The sequence below is a fragment of the Apus apus genome, chromosome 5 (assembly GCF_020740795.1).
Source record: "Apus apus isolate bApuApu2 chromosome 5, bApuApu2.pri.cur, whole genome shotgun sequence".
Classification (NCBI taxonomy): Eukaryota; Metazoa; Chordata; class Aves; order Apodiformes; family Apodidae; genus Apus; species Apus apus.
The window spans coordinates 22,498,158-22,518,736 of record NC_067286.1 but is presented as its reverse complement, the minus strand read 5'-3'; the positions used below and the strand labels follow the sequence as shown (position 1 = coordinate 22,518,736).

Below are 20,579 nucleotides of genomic sequence, written 5' to 3'. Positions count from 1 at the left end.
CAGCGGGGGAGCCGAGTCCGGGCGCTCGTACCTGCGGGCACGTCAGGCAGGCAGGGGTAACAGCAGAGCCGCCGGCCTGCGCTCAAGGCTGACTTTACATGCAACAAGCAGGGGGTTCGCCACGCTGGGCACCTTCCTTGACAAAAAATAAAGCCCGTCTCCTGCCCGCTGGAACGCCTGCCGTGACGGCCAGAAGAAGGGGCCTCCTGCCCCAACCAAACCGCGCTGTGCTGCAGCCAGCCCCAGCTCACTGAAGGGCCGGTGCAGAGTAGCTCTGAAAAAGACACCAATCCTTCCAATGCTTTTCAGCTACACAGAAAAATCTGAACTTTTTCTATTCCAGCAAATGGTAAATACCAACCCAGCAGTGGAAGGCCATTTCCCCGGTCCTGAGCTGCCAAATTCAAATTTTGGTCTGTTTGACCTTTCTAAGTTTGCAAGCGACCTGCAAACAGTTCTGCTTCTCAGGGACACCAGAATTCCCAAAGCCTGTAAACAGCAAAATCTGCCGGTAATTTACACCCATTAAGAAGAACCAGAAGTTTACAAACTCTGTCAGTGGTTAAACTAATGCAAGGGATTCAGTTTGTCTCAGGACAAAGAACATTTCCAGAAGTATGATTTCCCCAAGTTCCTTACTGCTGCCAGTTTTCACATCAGGGATATTACAGAGTTCATTTAAAAAAACAGGCTGCTACTCCAAACCACTCTTGCTCTATCATAAGTTACTAACAAATTTTATTGTACTGTCAACATCGAGGAGGTTGAATAAGACAATGAATGAATCCTTTTCACATGATAATTCCTAAATAAGATGTATGACATGCAGCTCTTGCTGAAAATTTCCTCTCCAGCATTCTACATTTAAAAGTTGAATTATTTAAAAGTTGCAACAGCTAATGCGGTCTTGCGAAAATATTCCTTGGTGGCAAATAGCTCAATACATCTACAGCAGTCTAAAGAGATAGGTCACTAAAATAAAAAGTTCTCTTAGCACTTTTTTACTAAGCCAACACAAAATATTGCAAAGCAACTGCAAAACAATGAGCCAAACAAACTTACAAAATGAATTTATTCCAAAAGCATAAGGGAACATTTACAATTCAACAAGATGATAAACAGGTGTCTCCACAACAACTCACTGCATTAAAATTAAATATGGTACCGGGGAAAAAAAAAAACATCTAACTACTTCTGAGGCCACAAGAACTTTGCACATCACATCTGAAAAACAGGACTCCTGTAAAACTCACTCAAAATTCGGTGAGAAAATAATCTGCTAAGTACCTAGTTATTAGTCTAAATACAAGCCATGTTTAGGCTTTGAGACTACATTTTTCAAATCCTCTCAAAATACACATTATAGCCACAAGTGTAAAGTGTCTATTTTTTTTCCCCAATGGAAGCTTATTACCCATCTAGTGCCTATTTTCAGAGTGACACTTTGATCTCACAAATTTGTCATCGAAAGCTCTTTGCCAGGTTTGTTGATTTCAGTGACCAATCTGAGTTTAAAAGCTGTATCAGAAATACAAAGTCAGCTTATTTGTCATGGAATGTCCCAAGTTTGCTGCCTACTGCTCCAGAGTTAAGCAAAAATAGACTTCTATTTTAGCCTCCACAATGTCTCTTAACTTTTACACAGTTTCAGTATTCTGGCCTTCTGACTGTAGTAATAAATATCAGAGTGTTAATGAAGACACCTGAGTCAGATTCACAAGCAAATACAAAGGGAACTAGGTGGGGAAACATCACTTTCAGGCATGTGTCTGTGGATATTGAATGGTTGGACAAAAACAAGTATAAGAAAGAATCTTCATTCTTCTAAAGCCTAAGCTATTTTACATCAACATGCCCTGGAACACTATTAAAAATTCTTTTCCTCTGTCCCAGCTTCCTTATACTATCTGCTAATTCCTTTACAATGTTGAATGACCTGAGAAGTAAAAATTTTGTGTGGTGAGAATAAAAAAAGAAGCACTGTGCTCTTACATTGTATTTTCTGGGTGTAAACCAGTAAATAAGAATACCAAGTTGCTATGGAAAAAAATAGCATGGAACTGTCAAACTTTTCCACCTGAATTAAGCTGGAATTTTTCAATGTTACCCAAAATACGATTTTATTTATATATTTTAAAATGCAACTGTATTGGTAAAAAAACCTCAAAAAACCACAAAACAAAAAAACAACCCTCAAGTGCCAACTAATCCAGAAATCTGCAAAACAAAGAAATGAGCCAGGTACTGCTATGGTCCAGCTCTGGCCTATGAAACTTAATCACTGCATCAGTCTTTACTCATTCCCGGAATAATTATAGACATTTATTGTTTTGTTTTTCCTGTTAATTTACTGAAATTTCATGGCATAACTATACGCACACATTCATATTAAACATTAAAAACTCATTTGCAAAATATCACTTCTGCATTGCAATGCACAGAGAAGAGTGAGATGTGCAAACCAAAAAACTCCACATTCTCCACATACCTAAGAAAAAGAACTGCTTCATGCTACAAGCAAAAAAACCCCATTTGCATCCATGTTGCAAACCTTAAAAAAACCAGTACTTATCTCATCCAAGTCCATTTTAAGAGGTAAATCAAAGCAAACTGAACAATGGTACTCTTCTCCACATATTGCAAAACACGGTTACAGATGAGGAAAGGGTTACTTCAACTGCTAAGCTGATCTGACATATATCTCTGTTGTCATGCCTTTCCTGTCCACTACTTAATACATAAACTCAATTATATAGTTTCAGTTATGCAGTAGCTGAATTTTAGGTTAATATACAAACTGTCAGGACGTAGCTTTTGATAAAACATCTACGCTCTTTTCCAATTTAGCATAAATCCTGAAGACACTTCAAAAATAAGAACCCAAAACTGCTGACTGTAAGCATCCAAAAATACAGTTGTAGTTTCACTATGGACAAGTTGTAGTCTGTTAGAAAAGTAGATCATACATACAAAGGTATAAAGAACATTGAAATCAGTCTTAGTGGAAGGCAGTCCTTGAAGGAAACAATACTCCAAGCAAACTTGCTGAGTAGCACTTTCACTGTAGCCCTTCAGGGCCATGGAAGATGTAATGCTCTACTCAGTAGATTCTTCCTCGGCTACGATTGCCACGTCCTCCCCAGCCCCTTCCTCGTCCACCCCGGAAACCACCTCTTTGCTCTGAAAGAAAAGTAAAAACTTTTCACACAGGCTTTATGCTGTATACAGATTAAATAGCAATAACTGGAGGTACTGAAGGCTGACTTAAAAAGTTCTCTGAGGCTAAACCTGCTTATCTCCCCTGAATCTCTTGACTTACGCTTTGATGGACGACAGACCCCACTAACTGTCAGACAAGGTCAGGAGAACTAGCCTCCCAAAACTAAAAGTAGTCTTTCTGCACACACACACTATGATGTATAACTGTGCCATAATTTTAGAACTGTATTTGGGCCAATCCATTATCACATAGTTGAAAACTGGTCTGTCAAGAACTTAATTAGGCTTTCTAGCTCATCCTCCTCTCCAATAACTCTGTATCTATGTTGATGTATCTGTCTGACTTGCTCCTAGTGATTTTATAAAATGATGGAAAAACCACAATTTTGTCAGTCTGTCCTTTTCTATCCTCCATGTTCAGTCACCATCAGCATACTTTAAGTCTTTTTGCTGGGCTGGCATCTTGACTATATCAAATTAAAAAACTTAAGATATAGACCAATACTACACAAACTATTAGTATACTGCAAAATATTTCTCCTTTCCCTTTGTTACGAACAATCTGATCACAGCAAACCCTCTCCCCAATATTTTGTTAAAGTTTCTTTAGATTTGTTTGGAAATACATCAAATTCTCATTCCCCTTCCATGCTTCCTCTTCACCCAGTCTTAAAATACAGGTCATATTAATCTACAGAGAGAAAACTGTGTGTTTCTTTTAAAAAATACCAAAATCAAAAGCTGATGAGAGGTCTGGGCATCTCACTACAAGAAACAGGAACAAGCAGTAAAACATTTTTCATTGAAAATTTCCTAATTTTTAGAACAGTAAGACTACAAGCTTATCTTCAAAGACACAGGCGCATCACCTGGAGTCTGCAGTAAGAAATCTGCAGAAGACTTTATCTGTTCTCTAGCTGTCTCCCCTCCAAAATTCTTGTCCCCACTGCAGCCTACTTGCTGGTGGCTTAGTGTGAAAAGCAGAAAAGGCCTTGACTGTGTTCTAAGCACTGCTCAGCAATAACAAAAACATCCCTGTAGTATCAAGTTTTCAGCACAAATCCAAAACATAGCCCCATACTACTAAATAAAATTAACGCTATTCCAGCCAAAACCAGCACAGTTTTTATATAAAAAACTGTCTTTATGTAAGTTTTTCAACCTATAGACTTGGGGAGTAATTTGTCACAGCAGGCTGTTTGTTTGACAGAAGTAGGACCAATGGGCCTACAGACAACAAAACAAGAACAGGCTGCTGCCATTTTTGGACCTGTTCATTCAGTCTGCAACCACCCTCATGGTTCGCCCAGAAATATGACTTGCAGAGAGACAGAATCACTCTGACTGGGAAGATGAGGATATAACTGTGTACACACAGTGAACCTAGCAATTCCCAAAAGTTCTGGATCAGGTCTGCAACATCAGCAGTGGCTTTAATAGGAATGCAGCAGAGATCCAGTTGCATGACAGGGGGTGGCCCAGCTCTGCCACTTAAAGAAACTGGTCTGTCAAGTGGGAAATTTGGGGTGCGAGTGCTGTGTCATAACAGAGAACTCAGCAGTTTGATTACTAACTCTATGTATTAGAACACTACTAAAAACTAACTAGCAAATGACATACTGTTTATACGCTGATAACACTGCCAGAGATCAACAGCTAGACAGAGACCATTACACAAAAAAAATCAGTGACAGTACAATTTCATTTGAGAATCTAAGTTGGCTCAATTTGATTGTTCCCCACCCCAAAGCACAACTGCCACTAGACACAGTTTTTTCAAGTTGTCTAACTTACCGTAAGAAAAACTACCCAGGTTACTGCTGTATTTTCCACTGGGAGGATTATATATTTGCCTGGCATCCCTTTTTGGTCCTGCCGAAGCTTTCTTTGGGGGTGAACTTGAGGTTGTATCTTCACTTGCTCTTTTTTGACTGACAGAAAAAAACAAAAACAGATCATTACACCCCTGTGGTGACAAGTACAGGAATAGCAGTTCACCCTCAGAGATCAACCACTGGAAGCTGATGAAGATGCCCTGAATAATACTTCAAAAGAGGAAGTAAGCTGGTCTCCAGTTGATTTAATCTATTGTACCCCTAAAGCAAGACTAAGACTATCACTCCACAGTCTTAATGGCTTCCAGGACGGGTGTTATTTTTGATTGTGAAACTTTCAGCTCATGTGCAGTGTGTATTTCTTTATTTTATAGACAGCAAAAATTAACACCACAGTTTCATCTTTTTATGAAAAACTCTTACCTTGCATCTGCCTTTTGTACTGGTTTCCATGACAGCGTAACTGTACTTTTGTAAGAAGGAGGAATGTGGAAGAGATCCTATGGAGGCAAAATCAGACAGTTTACAGCTAAATTAATGTTGATTGCATTTCAAAATTTTAGCTACCTACTGAGACTCCAGAAAAAGTTACTTTCCAAGGATTCTAAATCCTTTCTGAAGTCCTGTGGCAGAGGGAGAAAAGGCAGCAGTAGCTTTACCTGGCTGCCTTAGCCCATACACTCTATTACGGAATTAAAATTAAATGTATATTACAGAATAGTGTCTAACACTGGCATAATGTGCTTTCTCTCTCTCCCTGGGCACAATAAGCATCTTAGAATGAACTACAATGGCTCCTGAAGGGAGACATTTGATATCCCTACGATGGTAAAAAATAGGCTTCTCAATACTGTGGGCAAAGTTTTTGGCTTATGATGGTGATTCAGGTTGAGAGATGGGAAGTGAAGGGAGAGATGAAAAAGTGGTTAGAAGAAAGCAGAATGGATTCAAGGGCTTTGGATGGAAGGCTTTTTCTGCAGACCATCTCACCTAGACTCGTTGGAGGAAAAGGTTCTGTATAGCAGCTTGCTTTGCCTCCTCCCTCCTTTACATCTCCTTGCACCTCTTACAACTATTTCTTACCCCTTCCTGCCACTTCAGGAAAGGGAAATAACAAAGAAAATGGCTCAAGGAGAATCTAGAGACCCCTACAGCAAGGCCTTCTGCTCCTGTGCTGCAAAGGGGCATTAGAGCCCTATCCCAGCAGCAGCAAAAGCTAAGCAGCTTGCTAAATGGCAGATCTGTACCTCTTCACAAACAGGAAAGTGGGCAGCCACCCTGAGAACTGCCTAACATTAACTCTCTTAGTAACACAATACAACTTAGTTCTTATCTATCCGTTTGTTTTTCTGCACAGGTTACTCTGTTGTGTGAATTTACTCCTTCATAATGTGAGGACTTACCTTGATTAAAACATTAATATTATTGGTTATTTTCAAGGCAACCACTTTAATCTTGTTCTGTAAAAGAAGAAACACAACTGAGCACCTATTCTGGTAGCTTTAAATTATATCAACTGCATTTGATGAAGCTGTAACATTAAACTGACTGCTCCTCCAAGTGGACTGCTATAGCAATAGCAATAGTGAAAGGTGTGTACACTTCTGAGTTTTCATTACAATTATTTTTAGGTTCCTTGCAGTTTTACAATAACTAGCTGATGTTAATATTCCAGTGTACGTCCCACTAAATTTTTTCCCTCAATATATGAAAATTCCTCTTTCAAAACAAAGTGCAGAGCACAGTTAAGCCAAATACATGTGGCTTCTACTGTTAGTTGCTTTCTGCATCCACAAGATCATCTTAGCTTGTAAAATGTAGCATTAGGTAAGACACAGTTGCAACAGATGTTAGGAGTATCATTTAATCTATTTGCATGCATACAACAGACTGCAGTCCATTAACATGTGCCAATGGTTATTTCAGAAAGCTCAATTAAGAAAAATGAGAACTCCTGAAAAATACTTGCCTCCTCTGTTTTCAAGGCTTCTCCTGTTTTTCCTTGAAGTGCTAGACGAAGCTGTCGAATATACACCTGCAACCCACGAGCAAAATACTGCAGCCTAAAAAATTTCAAAACAATCTGTTAAGAAATTTTACATACTCCCATAAAATAAAAGCACAAGGAAATGGAAGCTGTAATATTTTATTTTTCATCTTTAGGAAAAATGCTCAAAAGAAGTCTTCTATCAATCTTATTTCTGTATCTTAAAACACCCAGACAATAATGATTCACACTTTCTAACAGAACTCTTAGTACTTGCCTGTAAGTGATTACCTGATTTTGAAGTCTTTCAACTTCTCTGCATTCAGCTTGGCTGTGAGGAAGTCTGGAAGTTTACGACCCAGCTGATGAAAGCTATACAATAAACACTCGACATAACTGAACTGCAACTTGGGCTCTTCATTGCCTGCATTTTCCCCATTCTCTGCTTCCTCTGGAGGAAGGGGCATATACTCCTAACGAACAAAAAGGAAAAACATATGCATGAGACACATTTACAGACTGACCCTTCTTTTGCAGTGTTTGGACTAGAGGGTTTATTTATGCTGACAACTGAAGAAGTATTCCTTGTCCTTATACTGACATGATGAACCACTGAATGAAGTCCTGATGCAGGTGGTTTGCCCACACTTAAGGCTTGACACCTGTGACTCAAAGGAAATATGGTAGCACAGCTACCAGAGGCAGCACCAATGCTTCCAAAACAGTACTGAGTTTTGCTTAAAATTTTTCAGTGCAGATATAGCCTTTAGTAAGATCAACATGACTCTCATGACTATGTAACTTAAATATAACAAGACCACGTGGGTTTACTGGATTAAAAGCATTATGCAGGTAAGAACTTGGTATGTCTACAGAGGCTTTGAATTGTAGAGTGAGGTTTGACCTTGTATCATGGGCAGAGCTATATTTGAAACAGCCACTTTAGGAAAAGGATAAACACGTTAATAGATAAAAATAACTTGTTTTGATGAAAACTCAGGTGTTTTTTTTTTAGAAGTGTTTTATATGAGTAAAAATGTAATTAATCTTACCAGTAATTTATCAAACAGCTTCTTCAAATTTGATTCCAGCTTTTCCATATCACCACAAAATGAACTCATTTCAGCAAGAAGCTTCAAAACCTACACACAAGGATAGTCGCGTTTTTGTGTGTTAACTGGAAAGTAAAGGCTCAACTTACAACTTAAGTGATTATCACATCATTATGGCTGGGACAGTAGAGGTCAGCTATTACAGCTATTTGTCTCCCAAACATCAGGAAAGAATGCAAGGAGGAACATGCCTACTCTGTTTTTCATATCCTCAAACCACAACACAGGTTTGTGTGTCTAATCCCAACAAACATCATCAGTCAACAAGTAAACAAAACTGTACCTCCCACATGTGCAGTAGAATTCACCTTCAAAATGAGATTCACAGAGATCCAACTGAAGCTGCACCAGTGATTAACACAAGTAAAATTACATACATCAAGCCACTCCCTCAGGAGGCTAAATTAGCACAACCCAGACAACAGTCATTTCGGTAAATGCTATGTGCTTAAAAAATTTACACTAACATAAAAACAATTACACTGATCTTATTCCAGCCTTGCCTCAAAAGTTTTTTCCAAGCCAAGAACTGGAAACCTCTTACGAAAGGAGTTTGCAATTTTTAAAACAGCTCTTTGTCTCACATTCTTATTTTTTACAATTTTAAAGACATTTTAGCCTTGCCTTACCTCTAACTGGATATCAAGACCCTCCACGGGAGTAGTCAATGAACTGAGGTTTGGCAGAACATGTTCACAGAAGTAAGTTACAAATTTTGTGGAATGAACGTTTTTCTGAAAGGAAACCCAAAACACTGCACATTATTCAGGCTACTCTTTGAGTTTGAAGGAGTTAAATGTTTCTTCCCCCAACAATTTACCACCCTTATAAATGCCTACTAAGCAGCTAAACAGAGACCCTTCCCTTAAACTCGGAGGCTGTCTGCAAAAAGGGCTGAAAAGACTGTCTATATAGCCCAAGAATAGGTCTTTAAGTGCTGCAAATGCCTAGCACTAGACTTGAAATACTCATGCTCGTACATGTGTGAGCCTAACATGAGAATCTTGTCGTAATTAACTGTTAACATCTTACACTTCAAAGAAAACGTTGAAGAACAGAGAATAACACAAAAGCTCTTTGCATTTGGAGGCTTTAAGGATGTTTTTGAACATTTAAATACATTTGAAGCTGAAGGTAGAGAAGTACTAATATGCTGTAACTCTTAACTTAATCAGGAACACCCAAGAGAGGCTGTAGCCATTAACTTGCCACAATATTCTTCATGTAAGGCAAATAAATACATACTGAGAAGAGTGGCACTGCCTGTCGAGTACACTGCAGAAGTCTGTCCACACAATCTGGATCAGATGGGTTGAATGTTTGTTCCAGGTCAGCTTGTTCAGCTACCAGCTCCACTAGTTGTTGCCTTCCACTTACTGTTTGTAAGCTTTTTAATCCAGACAATATTTTCATAAACAGAACAAATTCCTCACCCGTCACATCTTCCAGCACCTTAAGAGAAAATCAGAAAATGTACTTCTATGGCAGTAATTTGAAAACCTCCAAATCAATCCTACTTGATTTAAAAAGGCAAAGTATGCAAATATTTAGCATTTAAATCCAGCTTTTAGGTATCTAAAAACACGAGTTTAAAAGAATACACAAAAACATGCAGTATAGCTGCGTGCACCTCCAGATCAAAGTACCTGACATCAAATTGTGCATAGAAATACTTTTCTTGAACTCCAAACTCAAACCCAAAATTTCTTACATAACAAAATCATACGCTTCAGGCAGAATAAATCTTAAATGAGTACCTATTCTTTATTGATTAAAACAAATAAATAATATGTTTATGTTTCTTAGCCTGGGGAATGCACAGGAATCTCATGAAGTTTAATAAAGACAAATGCAAAGTCCTGCACCTGAGATGAACTAACTTCCCTGCAGCAGCACGTATTGGGGACTGACTGGCTGGGGAACTGCTCTACTGAAAAGATCCCTGAGGCCTCTGGGGACAGCAGGCTAAACTTAAGTGTCAGCAGTGCTCCTTAGGTGATGAACAGCATCCTGGTCTTCTGACAAGAGCATAGCAAGTAGACCCGAGGGAAACCAAGTGATTGAGGATTCTACTTTGCTATGCCCTCACTAGGCCAGATCTGGAACACTGCACCTAGTGTTGGGCCCTCCTGTATGAGGAGGTTGTTGATAGGCTTTAGTAAGCCCAGGCAAGAAGGTGAGCAGTATCTAGAGCATGTGACCTCTGAGTAGAACCTAAAGAAACTGGTCTTTTTCAGCGTTAAGGATAAGAAGTCCTAAGGGGGTGAGGCAGTCTAACACTGAATTTCCAATATTTAAGAGCAAGTCAAGAAGAGCAGAGGCCAGGTTCTTTACAGTGGTGGACAGGGTGAGAATGAGACAATGCTAAAAAACTGATAGAGGAGGTTCCAACTGGATAAAGAAAAAAATAAATCATGCTGAGGACAATTAAACATTGGAGTGTGTCCTGGTTTTGGCTGGGATAAAGCAAATTTTCTTTTTAGTTGCTAGAATATGGCTGCTTTGGAATTTTTTGGAATATTTTAAATATTTTTTTAATACGGGATTTGGTATGAGGAGAATGTTGATAATACACAGTTGGATTTAGTTGTTGCTAAGGTTCATAGAACCATAGAATCATTAAGGTTACAAATGATCTTCAAGATCATCCAAGTCTGACCATCAGCCCTACACCCCCGTGACCACTAAACCATCTCCCAAAGTGTCACATCTACCTGGTTTTTAACACCTCCAGGGACAGTGCCACCACCATGTCCCTAGGCAGTCTCTTCCAATGCCTCACCACTCTTTCTGTGAAGAAATGTTTCCTAATATCCAACATGAACCTCCCCTGTTGCAACTTGACCCCATTTCCTTTTGTCCTATTGCTGGTCACTAGGGAGAAGAGGCCAACACATGTCTCAATACAACCTCCTTTCAGGTAGTTGCAGAGAGCAATGAGGTCTCCCCTCAGCCTCCTCTTCTCCATGCTGAACAGCCCCAGCTCCCTCAGTCTCTCCTCAGTTTCTCCTCTGGAGAAAAAGAACTTTTCTCAAGACCTCTAATCAGCCTAGTTGCCCTCCTCTGTGCCCTCTCCAGCACTTCAGTGTCCTTCTTTTACTATGGTGCCCAAAGCTGCACACAGTACTCCAGGTACAGCATCACCAAGGCCAAGTAGAGGGGCAGGATCACCTCCCTGGTCCTGCTGATCACACTGTTCCTGATGCAGGCCAGGATGGTGTTGGCCTTCTTGGCCACCTGGGCACACTGCTGGCTCATGTTCAGCCAGCTGTCAATCAGCTGTCCTTTTCCTCCGGACAACTCTCCAGCCACTCCTCCCCAAGCCTGTAGCGCTGCTAGGGGTTGTGACCAAAGTGCAGGACCCAACATTTGGCCTTATTGAAACTCGTGCCATTGGCCTTCACCCATCGGTCAAGCCTGTCCAGATACCTCTGCAGAGCCTCCCTGCCCTCAAGCAGATTGACACCCTCACCCAGCTTAGTGTCACCTGCAAACTTACTGAGGGTGCACTCGGTCCCCTCATCCAAGTCATCAATAAAGATGTTAACGAGGAGCAGCCCCAGCACAGAGCCCTGGGGAACACCACTTGTGACCAGCCCCGACTGGATTTAACTCCATTGAGCACAACTCTTTGGAGCCGGCCGTCCAACCAGTTTATGATGCAGCAAAGTGCATGCACATCCCAGCCACAAGCAGCCAGCTTCTCTAGGAGAATGCTGTGGGAAGCCTTGTCAAAGGCCTTGCTAAAGTCAAGGTAGACAACACCCACAGCCCTTCCCTTATCCAATAAGCATGTCAACCTGTCATAGGGGACGAGGTTAGTCAAATAGGACCTGCCTTTCATGAACTCTTGCTGACTGGGCCTGATCACCTGGGTGTTCTGCATGCAACACATAATGGTGCTCAGGATGATCTGCTCCATCAGCTTCCCTGGTACTGAAGTCAGACTAACAGGCCTATAATTTCCTGGATCAGCCTTCTGTCCCTTCTTGTATATGGGGGTAACATTGGCTGATTTCCAATCTGCCAAAGACTGGAAGAACAGAAGGACTTTCCAACTTCTCAAGCTTTGCTAGTGTGCAGGTACACAAGAAGCTGGGAGGGAGCATAGCCAGAGCATCAGATCCAAACTGGCCAATGGAATATTCCATATCATGCAACCTCAAGCCCAGTGTATTTATGTGGGTTGGCCAGGAAGCACTTCCTTTTGGGATTGCAGTTTCAGGATTTCTGTCCTCTGGGATTGCCAGCCAGAGACAGGCTGATCATTAGTCAGTGAGTGATGAGCAACTGTACTACGCATCACATGTTTGTGTATTTTTATTAGATTATTACTTTCTATTATTATATTTTATTTCAATTATTAAATTGTTTTTATCTCAACCCACAAGTTTATCTTTACCTTTCTGATTCTCTCCCTGACTCCCCAGAGGGCGGGGGAGAGTGTGCAAGTGGCTGCATGGTATTTAGCTACCTGCCAGGTTAACACCATGACAGAGCTTGTTGCCCTGACAGTTTGGGAAATCTCCATCCATAGAGGTTTTCAAAACCCAATTGGACAAAGCACTGATAAATCTGATCTGAATTCAGCTGAGCATCATTCCCTGAGATGACTGAACTCCCAAGTCCTTTTCCAATGTGAGCGATTCTATGATTCTAATAAAAATTGTGCTTACAAAATTAGAAGAGCCTAGCATTATTTTAGTTTCCCCACAAAGTTTAGGTTGTGGCAGAATAGGGTAGCTAGAATACTGCTTTTGTACAATGCTTAGCTCTGCATGTGGCTTAAATAAACAGATCTCTAAAGCAATGACAGTGACAAGGGATGGTTTAATAATACCTTTAGTCCGTACAGAAAATAGACACTCACCTTCTTTGATTCAGTCAATATGAACTCTTCTACTTCCTTTGTCATCACCTCCTCAGGCAGGGTTTTCAGTTTTGTAGAGAGGAACTTGATGGCTCTCTCTCTCACAATATCCTCTCCCTGAAGAATTTGACTGAATAAGCCTCCCAAAGTGCCTGAATGGAGCATAAATCAAGTGATACAAATTATTTTATAAGAACTGAACCTCCTATGCACAAGAAAGATATGTCCTCTTCTAATACTCCATGACATTTTAAAATAACTGCTATACTAACTTTTAAGAAACCCCATAATTTTCACATAGCTTGACATAAGAACCCACATTTTTTTATTCATACATAAATAATTCAGATCCACAATTATTGAAATGTTCAGTGCCTCTAACTTCTACATTGTACTAAGAAGATACAAATTTGAGTTCTGTTCTCATCCTATCAAGAGACTTTGAAATATTAATAAAAGACATTTATAGAAAAATGTGTCCTTTACCTTTAGCATCCATCTTAAATATACTAAGCAATGCATTGTTCACCAAATTGAATTCTGCAGAATCATCTGAAGACAGAAAAAAAAACATCCTTGAAATGCAAACATAAGAGTAGAAAAAACAATGAAAGATTTCTGACATCACAAAATAAATACTCTATCCTCAGCATTTTATTGTAAAAACCGTAACTGGTATTTTCAACAGCTACTCAACTGAGGAAGTAGAAACCCACTATTATGAAAACTGAAAGCAAAACTTAAAATCTATTTGCCACTTCAGCTTCTCTGTAACACTGCAAATTTGATAGGACTGAAAACTAGAAGGGAAGTTCTTAATTGTTACATTTAGTCTTTTTAAAGAACAGCTGAATCAACAAGCTGACCTTCATTAAATTAAGGTAAAATAAATAGTGATTTCTTTTTAAACTCTTTTAAAAGTAGTCTACAGTATTTCTAGGTGGGACAAACAACTTTCTTGTTTAACTGAACAGAGAAATGTGTATGTTTCAAAAAAACAAGTCTCTTCTGAGAAGCCTACGGACTTAATAATGCATTTTTAATACAAACCAGAACATCTAATATTAAGCACTCTGTAACTTTCTGAGATTAAAGACATTGTATATTAAATTTTGAATTAAATATTTTGTACCAAAAATGCATTGTATGGAAGAAATTGTCTTCAGGATTTTTAAAGTTCCCGACTACCCGGCTTAGAAATCCAGTAAGTCTTTCTCAGAAAGCAATTTGCTGCAGACTGTAACTGGGGGAGGGAGGGGCTGTCTTTTTTCCCCTTTTCTACAGATGCTTGCAGGTAACTTAAATAAAAAAAAAATTGTTTTATTTAAAAGAAAGATTTTCAGTTTAGATTAGGATGACTAGCAAATCTCCAGCCCAAGTAGTAATACAGTTGTGCAGTGAATATAAGGGGGGGAAGCAGAACATCAGTGGCACTGGGACAGACTGCTTCATAATGAATGATGAATCAGAACAGAAAATGCTTTACAGAACAAAACTGTGTATGTTTTTAGGTGCACCACAAGTAGATCAGCCAGGAAACTACCAAGTCTCCTACCTGACTGTAGAAGCTGGGTCAGTATGTCTGCTACCCGAGGAAGATTATCTCCAGTGGCAAACTGAGGCAATTCCTTGATTGCTTGTCTCCGGATCTGTTAAAATTGTCAGTATAATGGAAATAAAAAAAATTAAATTTCAAGTAATTACTAACAAAACCCTACCCATTCAACTACTGAAGTTTAGCAGAAAAATCAGCCAAATGTGAGAAAATGACCACACACTATTTTAACATATCACATTCAGAATGCAATGCTCAGGTTTCAGATTCTACTGGCAGTCAAACCTTATTTGCTATGAAACTATTATGAAGTATTTATGAAAAAAATATTATGTTTTTCTTAGATGGAAGCAGCACTGGAGAAAAAAAAATTCAAACGGCATCTCTGCTCACAAAATCAATGATTTCACAACTGAAGGGATAGAATATGTGTTATTATGGAGTCTTATTTGCTATCAGGAAGGACAGTTTTATGGTCATGCATATGGCACAGATACCCTCTAAGTTCTGTTCCCAGCATTAACAAAAATCCTTGAATGATCTGCCCAAATAATTCAAGATCTGATAACCAAAGGTGCTTCAAAGGTACAGCTTTTATCAACAACACAGAAGCACTGTGAAGCATCTCAAGACTTCTGCAAGAACAATATATTCAGAATTTCAACCCCACAGTTCTCAGGTGCAAACAAAATTTCCCTGCCTCCCAGGAGGAATTATTAGAATAAATTACCACAGTGCTTTTTTAAAGGAAAAAATATAATACATATTAAATTAAGCTGTACCTGAGTTTAGAGAGCTATTATTCTGCTGAGTGATGGGAGTGAAAGAGACAAACAGGAACAGATGTATCTTTCCATACCATCACACAATAGATTCTTCTTTTGCAGGAATACAACTAAGTTTTCCAAAGAACCCTTCCCTCCCAGAAGACAGAGCCTATTACAAAAAGCAAAAAAAGCAGAGCAAAGCAAAAAAAGCAGTCCCCAACATAAACTCAAGATATCAACTTGTTACTAGGTTCTTATTCTTACAGAAACATCTTCATCCTCACAGAGGTCCAACTGGGCATTGATAGCTGAGTCAGCTAGCTCAGGAAAATGCTTGAAGAACTTAGGAATAAACTGAGCTGCAAGTCTCTTCTCCTTGGCACCACCTTTCACGCCATCCAGGATTGCTTGGTAAGCATCCTTATGCTGAAAGAGGAAAAACAGAATACATGAACAGAAAAATCTTGGGGTATTTACAAGAAAAGGAAAGGATTTTTTTCTCTCCCGTTCACTTCAGCTACTTAAGTGAACTAAATTTACTTATTTGTATGAAGCCTGTATATCTCTTAGACCAATGTAACAGTGCCAATTTAGTAAAATTGCCTCTATTGACTGGTTTTTACTGTTATTCTGGCTTATTTGTTCAAGTGCTTACCATTCAAACTGCTAGCCCTAAGGCTAACAGCTCTCGCACACCACTGGTGATTAGATTAGTGCTGACTCAATCAATTACATGATCACCTTTACTGAACTTTGAGTTTTTCCAAGGAGTTTTTGCCTTCTGTCTACTCTTTTGTTGTGTCTCAAGTGGAACTTACCTTTCCCAACAACTGTGCCACTGAAATGCATCACAAATTACTTTTAAGTTACCTTTGCCATCTATTCAAGCAGTTAATTTCAATCTAAGATAAAACATAGTTCTTAAAAGATCTGTTAACAGAGACTAGATAAAGAAAAACCTTCAGTTCAAATACAGAAATGAACACTTCAGCAACAGAAAATAATATTCTCTAGCTGCTCCAACTCCAATCACATGGCCACTTTTGATTTTGTGCCTGCAGGTCTGAAACTTTAGAATAAATAGCAGTCTTTGTTGTGGTTAGCTATGTGTTTGCAAAATAAAAGCCTGCATTATTAGGATACTAGCAGAAATCAGAACCTTCTATCATTAATTTTCTTCATGGCTGTGAAAATGGTTTAGACCTCTTATCCTACTTTGACCAGCACCATCAACAGCACAGGACACTTTGCTTTTTTTAAATTCACATTAAATTTCCCAGAGCCACATATATCATCACCCCTACTTGACAAGGAAGTTCAGCCATAGCAAACAGAGATACTAATTTACAAAGCAGTACGCTCCATTAATTCCCTCTAAAGAAGGCTGTATTTTAACATTCAGTACCAATGCTCCTTAAGCAGTCCCTATACCTTGTTGACAGGTCTCTGTGTGGCCAGGTTCTGAACTAAATTGGGACCCTGGTCTGGAGGAAAAATAACCAAGGAAAAAAAACTTGCTTTTCAGCTGCTCCACATCCCCATCCAGTTTGCTCTGTAGCTGTGCCAACACTCAACGGCAAAGGCAGCACTAAGCCAGCACTCAGACCACACATTAAGAACAATTTTATTTAATATTATTTACACTTAATAAATATATTAAAAAATTCATATGGCAATGAATTAGAGTAGCTTGTGTGCCATGAATTTGTACTACTGCATGCTAACTACTACTGTAATTTAGGCAAAATGTAGTTCAGACAGGAGTTTGTTTTACTCTCTACCTGGAAGCACTGAATGCACAAGAAAAACACCAACTACAGAGCCAGTGTGATCCTTCAGTTTTGCACATTTCCTCCCAGTCTGAAACACAGGAATGTCCTATGCCAGAGACAGTGTCCAGACCTTTAATACTGGCAAACTGACCAAACATCCCTTAATTTCTCTAGATTAGTTCTTGAACCAAGTCATACTCTATGACGTCCTGTGAAAATTTTCACAATGTGATATGGAGAAAAGCCTATTTTCCTCTTTGTTTTAAGCCTTCTTTCCTAGTAGTTTTTTCAAGTTCTCACCTTTATTCCACCCATGAGATACACTCATCACATCCAAGCTCCTTCCTCAACTGGAACACTCTTTTACAAGGTGAATACTTCCAGTCTTTTAAACTACTCCTCTTAATGTCATACTTCTGCTTGCTCCCTTGCTCTAACCCTGATGTCCCGATTTTCTTTTTTGAGACAAGGTGACTATGACTTTTTTAGTGAGAGATCATGTTTATGAGGTTGTTAAGAGATAATAAAGTAATAATATGGGATGAAAAATAAGGAGCAATAAGTCATGGCTTCTCAGAATGCAAAAATCTGAGGTACCATAAAAGGATGTTAAGACATGGTCAAAGGAGGTAACTTCTTCAGAAAGTTTAATCAAACAAGAGTATCTTGCCACACGAAGTTTATATGCCAGCAAATATAATCAGTTAAAAAAAAGCATCAGAAAAGTTCAATGAAGAACAGAGTAGCATGATACACTAATTGTAAAGACACTACCTCTGACTCTGGAAGTCCACAAGCTATAGAGAGGTAAAGCTAGGAGAGTATATCAGGAATCATCATTCTATACTTACCATCGGAGGTTCTTACACATTGATCCCTGTCACAGGCTGCATTGCTTAACTACCCTGGAGTTTGTCCTGCCTACTCCTATCTTGTAAGAAGTAACCACAAGAGCTGAAATGATGATTAACTATGTATTTGTAAAATGGCACAGTAACAGCATCTGTTTTATTCTGCATCTCTCCCCATAGCTCCCAAAGTTTTAGTTGCAGTTTTTGCTTGGCTCTCAGATGAGGTTTTGGTTGGATTGTCTGCAGCGATGCTTTCTCTCACTGGGGCATAACAACACAAGCAAAGCAAACAGACTTGAATTAAAAAGAAAAAACATTAAAAAAACCAAACCCAACAAAACTCCGAACTTTAACAACCATCATATTATTTGTTCTCTTAAAGAACTTTCCAAATGGCCTCGCACAATAGGTATCTAGATTAAAAGCCACTGTGAGATAGGTATGTGCGAAGCTACTTTCCTACTTAGATACATTATGACCAAAAAAAAAAAAGTATCTATTGATTTTTACGGTAGCCCTTCAGTAACATGAGAGCCTAATGCAATTAAAAAGCTAGTTTAAACTAACCATAATATTTTGTAATGGGCATATATTAAGGTTTTTTTTTCCTTTTTTTTTTTTTTCTAATAACTCTGTAACGGTATGAAACGGCAGATGTTGCTAAGATTTTACAGGTAAAAATCTCCTTTAGCCGTGAGGCTCAACCCTCCATTCTTGCCTTAAAGAAAAAACAAACAAACAAAAAACAACAAAAAAACCCAATGAAACGAGCAAAACAAACAAAAAAATGGCTATGGGCAGTTATCGAATCGTAACAAACTTCACCTTCCTGCAACACGCCTTTCAGCAAAAGAGCCAGAAGCTCTCCAGAGCTGCAACCGCGCCGTACCAGATCTGCACCACTGTTCTTCCGTAAGGCCCGAACGCGCCAGGCGGAACTCCCCGCCCCCACATAACAGCAATCTGGTTCCACCTAATAACTAGTTAATATCCAGGACGCTACATTAAAAGGATTTAACGACAGGACGGGAGAAGCAGGATGCAAAATCGACGAACGCTCCTACCGTTTTTGCAGCACCGCAGGCGCTAATCTCGTCCCTCCCCAAACCACCACCGCCTCCCCGCCCCACGCAGTGAGGGCACCTACACGGAGCACAGCCCCGGCCAGCCGGCTGTCCTGCCAGGGGAGTAGCCCATCTGGCGGCATCCCGTCTCAGGTCGCCCACTGCCCGCCCCGTCTCAACCCTCCCAGCCCGGGACTCCCCGCGGCGGCGGCCGCGCTCCCGGAGCCCGAGGCCTAGCGAGGCCTAGCGCGGCCTTGCAGGCCGCAGCCACGCCGCACCTGGCCCGCCGTTTCGGTGGCATCCGCCAAGATCCCGTAGTTGCGGTAGAGCTCCTCCACAGTGGGCATGATGCGGCGGGAAGGGGCAGAAGCCGTCGCTCAACCGAGGCCGCCAGGGACGCCGCCGCTCAACCGAAGCCGCCGCTCACCGCTCAGGCCGCCGCCGTCAGCACCACCGAGGCGGAAGTCCTAGAGCGGCGGTTTCCTGCAGCCAGCGCAGCGCCGCCAGGCGGCTGGCGGGGGCGCCGCGGGGGCGCGCGGGGCGGGGGCGCCGCGGGGGCGCGCGGGGCGGGGGCGCCGCGGGGGCGCGCGGGGCGCTGCCCGCCCTCCCGCGGGTGCCGCGCACCGGTGGGGCCGGCGTGATGGTGCGGGCCGGGGCAGTCTACGCAGGAGTGCCCCGGCTCCTCCGCGGCGCCGTGCGTCTGAGTTTCGGTAATCGGAGCTGAAAACATGGTGTAAAAAATATTTTAAAATGACTTGTTTTCTTACCCGCCCGGCCTCCAGTCTCGAGCCACGGCACCTTGCGGCTTTTCCTGCTGTGAGGGGGGTGGTATGGAATGCGTGTGTTTGCTCAGGGAAGTGCCATGTCCCGCACCTTTAGCAGCTGCTTGCTGTTTTTTTAATTTTTTTTCCCCCTCTGGGCTTTTCATTGCACTCCTTATGTCTCTCTTCCCCCCAGGTGCTCGTTTCTGTATTCCTTTTTGTCTCTCATTTACAAATGGGAGACATTTGTATATGTATACACATATATGTATACAAAAAATAAGAAAGACATACACTGAGCTCCTGGTGCAAGAAAGATGGTATCTCATTATTGGGTGACATCTTTTCCTGCAGAGGAAAATGCTCCCTAATTACAGCAAATAGAAACCAAAGTATCTGCAGCTAAGGTCAACGGAAGCAGCACACAGTAGGCTCAAATTATGTAAATATAAATTATAGGAAAATGTAAAAGGCTATAGCAGCATGTTGGCTTCATCTCAAGACATTTCAGCATCCTGCTGATTTAACAGGCACTTAAAATGTCAGAGGATTCCCCTCACATCAGCCTGAGGCCAAACTAAGCCAAAGGCTGGACCTTTCTTTCATATCCTTTCCAGCAGGATGAAAGGTGCTTTTGGAGACTTTGGAAGTGCCCATCTCTCTCTAGAGCCCTGCAGAGATGTACAGCAGCATCACTAACTGACCAGCCTTTCGTTGCTTCTCTGCTCTCAGTGGTGGTTCAGCAAGCGGCAGCAGTGACTGCATCGGTCCCCTTTCTCCCCCTCG

General features: G+C 40.7%; 1 protein-coding gene across 1 annotated transcript; it reads right to left on the bottom strand.

The window, feature by feature from the left end:
• Nucleotides 1–1,054: 1,054 nt before the first annotated feature.
• On the bottom strand, nt 1,055–19,507 carry API5 (apoptosis inhibitor 5). The gene is made up of 14 exons (XM_051622458.1): nt 19,311–19,507; nt 15,610–15,771; nt 14,579–14,672; nt 13,510–13,575; nt 13,024–13,175; nt 9,399–9,605; nt 8,783–8,887; nt 8,094–8,183; nt 7,333–7,514; nt 7,024–7,117; nt 6,458–6,514; nt 5,478–5,554; nt 5,014–5,150; nt 1,055–3,180 (listed from the first exon to the last, which is right to left on the bottom strand). Exons 1-14 carry the CDS (start codon nt 19,377–19,379, stop codon nt 3,101–3,103), a joined length of 1,572 nt encoding a protein of 523 aa, XP_051478418.1. The 5' UTR covers nt 19,380–19,507; the 3' UTR covers nt 1,055–3,100.
• Nucleotides 19,508–20,579: the final 1,072 nt, after the last annotated feature.

Bases quoted from the DNA above. Each gene is read 5' to 3' on its own strand.
- API5 (XM_051622458.1), bottom strand. From the start codon at position 19,379: ATGCCCACTGTGGAGGAGCTCTACCGCAACTACGGGATCTTGGCGGAT. The intron at 5,555-6,457 runs GTAAGTCCTCAC...TTGCCTCCATAG, and splicing joins ATATTAATGTTTTAATCAAG to GATCTCTTCCACATTCCTCC. The intron at 3,181-5,013 runs GTAAGTTAGACA...CTTTTCTTTCAG, and splicing joins CCTGGGTAGTTTTTCTTACG to AGCAAAGAGGTGGTTTCCGG.